We start from the raw sequence: 12,142 nt of genomic DNA, 5'->3' as shown, positions 1-12,142 counted from the left end.
GACAGGTGCCAGTCTGTGGCAGGGCACACAATCACTCCCACATGCATACCTAGGGACACATTAGAATAAGTAATGAACCCATGAAGCATGTTTTGGACTGTGGGAGGAAGCTGGAGTCCCCGGAGAAAACCCTTGCATGCACGGGGAGAACATGCAATCACCACACAGAACGGTCCCAGTCTGGACTTGACCCGGGGAGTTCTTGCTGTGACCGTGCAATCCTCACCAAAACTTGTGGCGCTAAAATAAAGTAAGCCTGCAGGTTCCTGGCTTCACCTCAGCTGGCAGAGATCTGAGGAGCTGAGAGGCTAATCATTCAGGCTTTTTTTACTGCGGCGTGGAAATTCTTCACAGCATCCAAAAACTCTCAGTGGCAAAAATACCTCACGCAAGAACAAGCTTCAGTTAAATTTAGAGAGGTTGTAATAGTTCTCTAAAAATAGCACATGGTCAGATTATTGTAGCAACAGAGACTCAGAGGAAGGAAGTGCACAGTACAGAGCACTGACTGTGGTCTACGTCCATCAGAGTCAAAAGATGCTCCTTTCTGCTCACTGTGGGTAAAATGACCAGCAGTGTTGGATAGAAATGAGTAAGATTTAGGGATTTTAACTTGAGTTGCAGAAACATCGTCCTCTCAGAGTCACGTTTTTCTGCCGTAATCCCACTATCCTTCCTCAGTTACCCCTAACTACATTTGACTTTGTCCCCATCTTTTCACACTTTGACTGCATCAGATTAGATTAGATATTTGAATATGTTTTAGAATTTAGTTTAAAAGCTAAAACAATTAAACATTGTAGAATAGCATAATAGAAAAGAAAATTCATAAATGCTTTTCTGACTAAACGGGGCAGCTGTGGCACAGTGGTCGACCAATGATCGGGATATCGAAGGATTCGGATCTTGCCTTGCCATATGAAGTTAACCTCATATTGATTGCCCCTGTCCCAAAGTGCCCTTGGGTAAGACACTGAACTCCGCATTGCTCATAGGTTTATGCCAGTGCTCAGCAGCAGAGCCACCATCAGTGTGAATGTGACTGTAAAGCACGTTGGGCCTTCTAAGAAGGTATAAATTGCTTTATAAGTAAATGCCCTTTACTGTTAACCATTTAAACTGGTTTCTTTCACCCCTTGTGAGCCAGCTGCCACCCAGGTTTCTTGGTTTCATTAATGCACCCACTTTCTAAACCTGCTTCATTCCCAGTTGGAGTCACGAGGCTGCTGGAGCCTATCCAGCAACTGAAGCAAGAAGGTGGGGTAAACCCTGGACAGATTGCCAGTCCATTTGAGATTTCATTATATTTTAAAGTGGGAGGAGTTGTGCTGGACGATGCTCTGGGTGGACGGGTCCACTACTCCTTCCACTATCAGTCTGGTGTTTCACTGTTTTTCTGAACACCGGAAACAAAGACATAATCCCAACAGCAACTGCTTCCCTTTTTACTTTATTATGTGCAGTTTAAGAATTTTCCCAAACTTTGTTTCCTAATTTATTGAGCTCTATAGATCAAAACAGTATAATTAGCGATGGGAGATATATCAGATGTATCAGTGCCAGCAAGTACAGAGTGTTTGTACAGCATGAGGAAGGTTGTGTATTTCTAATACAGGAGGAAATCTAAACTTTGTGTTATTCCAGACACTTAAATTCGTTTTTAGCAAATAAATATCGGCCACGTTTATAGGGGAAATATCGGTATTGGCAGTAAAAAATGATATCGGCCCATCCCTAAGTCTGATCTTTACATTGTTGTTTTTCAGAAGTTCCATATTTACTTCTACTTGGTTAATCATTTTGGGATTTACTTTTCTCATCTGTTATAATAACAACACTTTGAAGTTATACTACTTGTTCTTGAGTACAATACTAGGCTCCTTTACTCGCCTCTGATAACAAGCATCCACACCAGAACATGGAACCTGGAGGAATGTAACTCCAACAAACAATCAGGGAATTCATGCTCTGCAGCGTTGGAAATTAGGGGGAAAAAATGGTTGTCTGGCAAGTAATATTTGGTTGTCCTTCGATGCCAATATTCAACAGCAACGAAAACCTACTCAGATGTCAGTTCTTACATCTTTATTTCTTTTATACATCTAATATAAACTGCCTCTTATGATGGACATTTAAAACACTCTTTAAATATTAAAAACAAGCATTTTACTACATATTGAAGCATCTGGTTACACAATGTATTGCCATGTAAATCAAATACTGTTACGGTCAAATGAAGATACTTTATCTTACCCTATAATATATCAGAAAATTGATTACATTAACCAACACTGTAACCTAATGAGTATAATAAAATTTAGAACACTTGTATGGACTGGGACTAGTACAGCATTCCAAATATTAAGTAACATTTATATGTGATGAAAAGTTAGAATATGATATAACATCTATGTCAAATGAACACGTGTGTAAATGATACCATGTTTACATTGTTCGCTGCAGTAGCAGAACGTAACTAATATCGCTGATCTTTTAAACAAGACATGCAGGTGCAATGTTGTCATTTTGCGATGTCTTCGGGCGTACTCGGTTCATTCGGAAGTACCGTGACATCGTTCGTGTACACTCGGTTTCATCTTAAAAAGTCGGACGTCGGTTTCCCAAAAACTTTGAAAAATAGTCGAAAAATACCAAAATGTTGAATAAAAGACCAGGTTGTCACACGGACAACCATCAGGTTCATTTTTGGTTATTCTTCCGTGAAATCTGGTTCTCTCGGACAACAGGATAACCGCTTATTTCGAACGCTGCTCTGCATTCTAGTAACCAACAGCTCAGAGCAAACTCCAACAGCGGCCTAAAGCCTCAGGATGCAGGACAAGGTGACATTTTATGCAAAAGCTGCAGAAGGAAGACCTCCCCAACAACCCTGAACAGGAAGAAACCGGATCAAGAGTCCAGGTTTTCCTTCAACCCTTTTTAAAACAAAGTGAATTTCTATGAAGTGTTGGTTCATGTTGCTCCTTAAACTAAACAGTTATGAATAGCAAACTGCTTTCTGCCAACACCACCCCTGCAGTGACACTGTTTGCCTGTTTATGACCTGGATCACTGCTAAATGAAATGTTCGCTCAATGTGTCGTCATGCAGGAGCGGCTGGCTGTAAGAAGAACCACAAAGCTCTATCTTTAAAGTGATGTTGGGGGTGGGGGGTGTTCCCCTCCACTGTGAGCAACACTCTCCTTTCACAAACCATCTACAAGAAATAATGTCAGCGAGAGTCTTGATGTCACACCACGGCAGGATGAAGGCCTTAACTCAAACCATTATTGAGTCAAAGGTCGCAGACAGATTCAGATTTCCCAGACTCAACAATTGAAAGGAGGTCATCCAACAATCCTGATTGTGTGCAGATCTGGTCTCTTCAGAAGTTGCATATGTGAGCTCAGATGTTACAGCTCTACATGCACAAACACACAGCTCAAAGACTGCACTGTGAGGCTGCTGTGCAGCTGCAGGAGTCAGCAGAAAATCCGTGCGTAAAGCATGAGTCAGCAGAACCTCACAGCTGTCTCTGCTGTCCTGCTGCTCTGCACAGCCGAGCACGCAAAAGGACGCTGGGATTCAACCCGGAGACCTTCCTCCTGACAGGAGCTTTTGTTTTTTGAGCACCAGAAACACAGAACATGTCCAGAAACAAAGGCAAATGTCAGAAATTATTCAACTGTTGTTTTTCTCTCAAAGGGAGACGACTCACAGAACATGGGCTGTTTCTGCTGACACCAGCTAATCGCATTGGTTGGTTTTAGTTATTGAATCCACAAAAATGATTATTAAACGTTAATATCATGTTGTAGATTATGGTTTGGATAGTGAAACAAACAATATTGTCTTCTGTTTTCTTTAAACAAATTACTTTTTACATTCAAATGTGCAATTCAATACTTTTCGATAATTTTTTTTAAAAATTTGCAGTAAAGCGATACAATTAATAACAGACAATAATGCAACAAGTCACATTTAAAAACTGATAGTTTTCCATGAATAGATAGAAATAACAATTTCTGTGTAGAAGAAAACAGGTGATCACTTTTTGTATCCAGCACACATGTACATGCAGAACAAGGACACACAGATAAAGACAAAGACAACACAAAAACACACACTTTGTTTGATGAACACCCACACACACACACACTAAAATGGCAGCTTTAGTTTAATCAGTCCAATCACATCAGGCCTTTTCCTCCTGACAAAGGCCATCCCTCATGTTTGCAGGAGGGGCTGGACGGGTGGGACTAAACGAAAGAGAGTGAAGGGTCTTAAACGATAGCAGGAAAGCCAAGCGGGGAAATGGAGAGACAGACGGTTCCTGACAAGAAGATAAATGTGCAGAGAAGATGCTCAGCTTCTGTCCAGGGCTGCACCTCCCTCTGAGTTGACAGCACATTGACGAATAGACCCCCACCAGGACATGATCATTATGGGCCCCCTCAGGTGTCAATTGTAGTAGATCTGCCATGTCTAATTTCCCACCAGCACAACAACTGCTCTAACACCAGGTTCATGCTGCTGGTTGGAAGCAGAACAGCAGCTGATTGTTTATGTAGATGATGGACAGGTTGGTAATATTAGAATGAACCAAGTGATTGACAGAGAAGTTACCACTGTGCTAGTCGAACCCCTGAAAATACTATATCAACAGAGGTGAGGGGGATTTCAGCTACCTGTGGGAGGGGCCAAGTCACAGGCTGCATCATTGAGCAGTTAATCACGATTAAGCACAGACATGTTAGCGCGTTGTTATTTTTTTATCGCGTTAATCTCATTTTCACGTGGGGCGGCTGCTTCTGTAAAGTCCTTTCATGTCTGATAATGAACACCTCAAAGAGGATTATCCCGCTTATACCAAGGTCAGACATGAGAATATCTATATTAGATCAATTATCAGAACTTCAATTCTGTTATATTTTTAAAATTAAATCATTTTTCACAAAAGTGAAGAATGATGAGGGGTATTGTCTCGGTGACGACCACAGCGCCTGCAGTGACCTCGCTCTGACCTCGCTCTGGCCTCTCTAAGGGAAGTGATCGTCATGAAAAGTTAAACAAAGCCCCATTTCAGACAGAAGGTTGAGTTTTTGACGCCTGTTTTTGTCCAGATGATAAAGCAAAAGTTTGTTCTAAAGTCTAAATTGTTCAATTCCTCCGGTGTTTCACCTCCTTGTGTCTCGTTTCCTCTTTCTTATGTTCTCTTCTCTGTTTCTCTTCTGCTTCATCTCAGTCTTCAAAACGGTCAAATTCACCAAACAGGTTTAAGGAAACTATCAAATCTCTCAAGTCTCTTTTTTGTTATGCTGATGTGATCAACTGTGGTCGAGCAGGTCGTTCAATGATCTAAAGGTCGGCGGTTTGATCCCCTCTCAGCTGTCGTGTTGGACAAAAAGCCCCTCCCTGCCTCCAGTGTGGCATTAATGTGAGGGTCAGAGGGACCGTAGGCGGGAACTGGCAGCCACGCCTCTGTCCTCGCCAAGCACGAATGAGGAGTGAATGAATAACGGACACATTGTAAGAATTTTGAGCGTCTGGAAAAGGACAGATGAATCTAATCCATATATATAAAATAGCCTCTGTCAACATGTGTTATCAATAATTACTTTGTGTTCAAGATTGTTTTAGATTGCTCCGTTTTCTTCCTTGTAGCACTGTTAGATGTTTATCTTCTTTACGTGTTCATCCGCCAACATTAAAACACTTAAAAAGAACCAAACTGCTAAGAACTTGTACACTATGATCCTTACTAAAGACTGCATAAGCCAGGCTTCTGTCTGATACCTTTTTAAAAATAAAACATTTTCTTGATAATCTTATTTATTGGCGACAGTAGTTGCCATAGAAGTGAACAGAAGAAAATCCAAAGTGACTCAAGACAACGGGCTAAAAAACCTTCCTCTGTACTGCAGTGGGACCAAACAAAGGAGTGAGACTCCATGATGAATGCCGCTCCTCAACAAGCAGATTTACAATGTATTGTTGATGGACAGAGAGACAGATATGGCCCTCACTGGTGATCATTCAGTCTTATGTGTTTGATGGAACACAGACTGAGCTGTGTGCAGAGCAGCAGGTGGTCTCTGAAGCAGAAGATCCCAGATCAACTCCCAGCCCTGATGGAGCAATGAACTAGCTGCTCTTCAGCACAGCTTTAACGCTGCCAATACTCACAAAAACACTCAAGCAAGAACACTTCCACAGCTTCCAAAGCAAAACATTCCTGCCTTTGCTTTGACATTTCTCACTAGTGACACTTTCTAACAGTGTTGAACAAGGAATTCCATCTATTTTTATTCATTTAACCTTCATTAACCCAGGAAATGTCCCATTGAGATTAAGAATCTCAAATTGAGTCTAATTTGTAAGTGGCTTAGGATAAAACAGAGAAACAGAAAAAAAAGTTTTTGTTTTTTCTGAATTTGCTTTTTTATTTTTCCTTAGTTGCTAAACTCTGATGTCGACTGCAAATCCAGCAGTTTGGACTGTCTTATCCTGAGGATTTCTGTTCTCAATCAGAAAACACATGGCTGTCCGGAGCACAGAGCTGCAAGAGTTTACTAATAACACAACACAACCCAACTGACACTGAACAAAGACCTTCATCTATTCATGGAGAATCCTGCTGGAGTCATGGACTTCTGGTTTGTGTGAAAGAAAACTCTGCAGAAATGACGCATGGTGTCTGCTGCTTTAGATCATGTTCTGAAATTCAAAAAACATGGTTACCATTGTGTAAATGATGTAAGGGTTAATGGCCGACGAAGTGTGCGGTTACTACTTTTTAACGCACGCCGTGGAAGCCCACTTGCTTCCGCGAAGTGCGTTAAAAAGTAGTAACCGCACACTTCGAAGGCCATTAACCCGCTTATACCATGGTCACTTACAAAAGCAATACATATTAACCAGGTTTTAGTCCTTAATTCTTGTTTTTTTTTCGATTTGGATCACTTTTCTCATAAACAGCGTACTATATGTTACGTGATGCGGCGCATCGCGCCGCATCACGTAACATATAGTCCGCGTCGCGCAGCACCACCGCTGCAGTCAAGATTCGGCGATATATATATGCTGATCGTCCCGATGGGTTGAATAAACATCAATTCAGAGGGAAAGTTAATCGCTTACCGCTTGTTTTTGCCCAGATGATGAAGCAAAAGGTTGTTTTACAGAAGCCGGCGCAGTGATACAAATCATTTAAGCTAGCCGACCGGAACTTCTTTTTTCACCGTGCGGTTATCAGGTTTTAACGCATACCCAGCAGCCAATCAGAATCGAGTATTCAACCGGACCATGGTATAATTATAAATAATACAGATTGGAAAACTACGACGGAGTATTAGGGCCCCCCAAAAAAATAAAGTAAAATTACGAGTTTTTATCTCGTGAATTTAGGAGATAAAAACTCGTAAATTTATGAGAAAAACTCGTAAATTTACGATATTAAGTGGAAGTGAGCATGCAGAGCAGCAGGTGAACGCCGCGCAGCAGCAGAGCAGACCGACTAAACTCAGTTGAACAGGTGAGCTGAATGAGCTTGAACGTTTCAAATATCTGGAAGCTCATTTGTTTGATTTACAATTTCAGTCATCTTTGCTGTTTAATGATATAACGGGACGTTTACTTCCGCATTGGTGTTCGGATCTGATGACAGGTTCATGACGTAAGGTGACAGATGAACTTGAGGGTTTGTGAATGAAAAGGAGAATAAAAGCTGCAGCGTTCCTCTGCACCCAAACGTGTCTCTGAGCTCCTTATTTTACATATGAAACTCCGCTTTACTGACACTGAACCTCGGAAAGCCGCCTCTACTGACAATAATCTGATTTGAGTCGCCAAAGGTTCAGAATCTCTTTGTTTTAAACCTATAATAATCCGAAAATAAAGTTTCACAAAAGGCTCCACATCTTTCATCTTCAAGCGATGCTCCGATGAACGGACAACTTCGGTGTTTTCTCCTTGTTAATCTATGACTTTTTTCTCGTAAATTTCGAGATAAAATCTCGTAAATCTACGAGAGAAAAATCTCGTAAATTTATGAGATAAAATGTCGTAATTTTACTTTTTTTTTTGGTGGCCCTAAAACTCCGTCATAGAAAACAGATAACAATATATCAAAAAAGTCAAATGTGTTACAAACGTGAGAGCAAACAATCATCTGAACAGATAATGAATGTTGGTGAGAACATCATGTTAAATGCAGTTAAGAGAGCACAGATGCATTTGTTATTCCTTTCACTAGTGCAGAGCAGACTATGCATAGATTACACAGCAGGATGACCCCTGGCTCACTGGAGACGCTAGCAAGTTGTTTATCCACAAGAGAAACACACACATGAACGCCAGCGAGGCAAACAGCCCCACAGCGCACACGCTAACAGCCCAGCTGCATTCCATGCAACATTCAATATTCATGAAACGCTCAGCCGCCTCTTTGCACACACAGCTGCTCTCTGCCTGCAGCGCTCCATGGTCAATGTGGGCTGATGCCAGTGCAGCAGGTTCAGGGGATTTTTGCAGCATCACCTGAAAACCTGCAGCAGCGTCACGTCAGGGCCGCAGAAAAAGAAGGAAACAAGAGGCGCCCACACCTCCAAGCAGACTCCTGTCAACAAACACTCAAAGGATTTAGGCGATCTCACTTTACTGCACACTGAACTAGTCCAGAGCTTCACTTTGACTCACGTTGTGTGACCCGACCGACCAACACCTCACTGAAAACGCTGAGGGTAACCTTTGTATTCAAAAGAAAACAAACTGGAGAAAATAAAACTTTCAGAATCTAATTTACTGTTTTTAATGGTAAAATCACAGGTAACTAAGAGTGGGGGTGCAATGTTTATTTGTATCCACAATATTAAAGTCGGGACTTGTTCTTCTTATATGTATTTGCTGTGATGATGGACAGACTGACAGATGAGGTCAGACCAGAATCTCTGGGGACTGTGATGTTTGCAGATGACACTGTGATCTGTATTGAGAGCAGAGAGCAGGTGGAGGAACATCTAGAGAGGTGGAGGTTTCTCTGGAAAGGAGAGGAATGAAGGTCAGTAAAACAGAGAATCTGTGTGTAAATGAGAGGAACGGTGAGGTTACTGGGAGCAGAGGTGGAGAAGGTGGAGGACGTCCAGAACAACAGAGAGAGTAGGAAAGAGGTGGAGAGGCGTGGTCAAGCAGGTTGGAACAGGTGGAGGAGGGTTTCAGGTGTGATGTGTGACTAAAGATGAAAGGAAAGGTGTAGAAGACGGTGGTGAGAGCAGCCATGTTGTTGGTTTAGAGCTGGAGGAAGCAGAGATGAAGATGTTGAGGTTCTCTGTGGGACCAGAATGGATCAGGAATGAATCCATCAGAGGAACAGATCATGGTAGATGTTCTGGAGATCAATGCAGGAAAGCAGATGGAGACGGTTTGGACAGGAGGAACAGTGATGATTCTGGGGAAAGGATGCTGAGGTTGAAGGAAAGAAGACTAGAGGAAGACCAAAGAGGAGGTTCATAAATAGAGAGGACGACGACATGAGGGTGGGTGGTGTGAAGAAGGAGGATGCAGTGGAGAAGGTTAGATGGAGGCAGAATCTTCATCATGGAGGACAGGAGGACATGGTTGAATGATCCGCCAGCATTCGTCACAGAACCAGTGTTGTGATGTTTTAAATGCTTTGGGTGAAAACTATGCAAAATAATTAAGAAGTAAACATTAGAGGAAAAGTGACAACGGTTGCTAGGCAACGGCAGGGGGAAGGAAGGCAGGAGAAGGCATTAAGGTCACATGGAAATGCATGAAAACATTGTGCTGTAGTTGCAAACAACATCCATGTTTACTGACAGAGGTGAGGTGCATGTAGGAGAGCTGCAGACCTGCATCTGCACACATTAGTCACAGATTCAGGACTTCAACCACAATCATTAGAGGGCTTTGGCTTCACTGGTTTCTGTTCAGACACACAGTATCACTGCAGGACATCTGAGGTGTCCTCACACCTGATGCATGTGCCTGAGGAGCTGTGTGTGTGTGTGTGTGGGGGGGGAGGGCAGTTGTACAGGTGCCATGAGCCCTGACAGACACTGCAGGCACACACTGAATGAACACATCGGATGTCTGTCTGTAAATGTGTGTCAGCATGGCTTTTGTCATGTCCACCAATCTGTGCACCGTCAACCCATCACTGAGACACAAGGTGGAAACGCTGTTGCCCGTGGCAACCGTAGCAGATAGCACTGGGATGCAATAAGAAGCCAGACGGGGTGTGTTTGAGTCTGTAAGCATCCATCCTTTTTTCCATGCATCATCCAAACCATGGGGGAGGGGGGCAGTCTATCACAACTGCAATGAATGCGTGAAACTTTCATTCTTGCCAGTCTTCTTCAGTGTCTGAATGATGGAGTCCATCATCGTCATCATCATCAACATCATCACCATCATCCATGAGGACACACAGGAGGCGATGCCCCCCCCCCAGACTCAGACTGGTTCTGCTGGAAGGTTCACCCAAACAGGGACATGGCAGCTCAGCTCCATTTGGCCTTGACATGACCTCGGCTGTCAGTCCATGCGTTTCACAAAGAGCAGAGTTGAAGTGAATTCATGGTCTCATCATTTACATCATGTAAACATTTTTTCACACTTTGACACTTAATTGTCAATTTTGTTCAATTTAACACATCAGTGCAATTATGAAACACCTATTACACTTTCCTGCCGGTTTGTTTACTTCTGCTAGAATTTTCATCTCAAAAATGATTTTTCAGATAAATTAAACTGCGAATTTGAGCCCGTTTCCAGCCATTTTGGTGAGATTACTATATCAAAAGCAGGCTAAGGTGCAGCAGCACGTGCACGTGGACATGCGCAGATAGAGGGAGCAGTTTTCACTGAGAATAATCACAGATGACAGTTTCGATCCTTTCACGCACGAATCACGCACTGTCAAGCATTGAATGCTGCAAGCGTGTGCGCCGCAGCAGCTGCCTGCTGGCAGGAGCCGCGCGCACGGACACGGCCTTGTCGCACGCGCCGCTGTTCCGCAGCCTCCTGTCACATCCCGGTTCATGGATGTGAACCGGCGCGGTGAGGCGCTGCACGGTGACGGGTGACTCACAGAGACAGACATGTTTCCGGGCCTCCGCTGAATCGAACGCAGGTCTCGCTGTCCGGCCGTCAGTCCTCCCCGGCCCGCTCCATGATGCTCCGCGGCGGGAGGCTGCGCTCGAGCGTCGCCGGATCCGTGCGCAGCGGCGGCGGACGTTTGCGGCAAAGCGACCCTCCGACTGACCGTAGAGCCGGTTCAGCTGCCGGTGCCGCCCTGGTTGTTCCTACTGGAGTGTAATGATTGAAACGGCGATAAGAATCCGGTAAATGAAGAGGAATTCCGCTCTGCAGCTTTAGAGGGGCTGTGTTGCCTTTGCGGACACCGGGAAAGAGCTGGGATGGTCCACATCTGCCTTAAAGGGGCCGTGAGACTTCAGCACTGGAACACCCCCCACCCCCCACCCCAGTGTATTCTGAAAGCTCACCTCGTCATCTTTTGCTATTACAACAATTATCCAGAAACTTGCAGGACACCCAACACAGTTATAGAAATGGCTATGGTGGAAATGGTTATTTGATAGTTATTTATCCTGTTGTGTTTAATTCTTTCAGCACCATGAGGGCGAGGATGATGAGATTATTTAACAGTATGGAATAAGAACTGAAGATACAGTCAGAGTCATGATAATTAATTGCATGGTATATATTGTAAATCCACACTGTATCATTTATTTTATTGTTATAAAAATGAAAATATCTGCAGCCTCAAACTTAGACATATGAGGGTTCAAGAAGTACAATAAATTAAGATGGAAAAACTTAAAATGAATTGGAGTAAAATGACATTTAGTTAGATAAATATTTAGATTTGAGTTGCCTAAACAATTATTGAGTTGGATAGACATAAGAAATTAGGTTGAATAAATTTAACTCAATTACTTGTTAGCTCGTGCTGGTTTGCGGCGCCTTCCGTCCGTGAAACCAGGGTTCGACTCCGGGCTGCTCCCTGTTCCCTTCTCTACCCCTGTGCCGGTTCCAAGCCCGGTTTGAGAAGGTTGCGTCAGGAAGGGCATCCGGCGTAAAACATTGCCAAGTTTACCAT

The 12,142-nt window shown here is 43.2% G+C and overlaps 1 protein-coding gene across 1 annotated transcript in view; it reads right to left on the bottom strand.

Moving 5' to 3' along the window:
- bcar1 (BCAR1, Cas family scaffolding protein) overlaps nucleotides 1-11,438 on the bottom strand; it is a 62,498-nt gene extending 51,060 nt beyond the window's left edge. Inside the window, exon 1 of the mRNA XM_011472837.3 lies at nucleotides 11,111-11,438. Coding sequence (XP_011471139.1) covers nucleotides 11,111-11,122 — 12 coding nt within the window. The 5' untranslated portion in view covers nucleotides 11,123-11,438. The remainder of the gene's footprint in view (nucleotides 1-11,110) is intronic.
- Nucleotides 11,439-12,142: the final 704 nt, after the last annotated feature.

The sequence above is a fragment of the Oryzias latipes genome, chromosome 6, assembly GCF_002234675.1.
Source record: "Oryzias latipes chromosome 6, ASM223467v1".
In the NCBI taxonomy this organism is placed as follows: domain Eukaryota; kingdom Metazoa; phylum Chordata; class Actinopteri; order Beloniformes; family Adrianichthyidae; genus Oryzias; species Oryzias latipes.
This window is presented reverse-complemented; position numbering and strand designations above follow the sequence as displayed.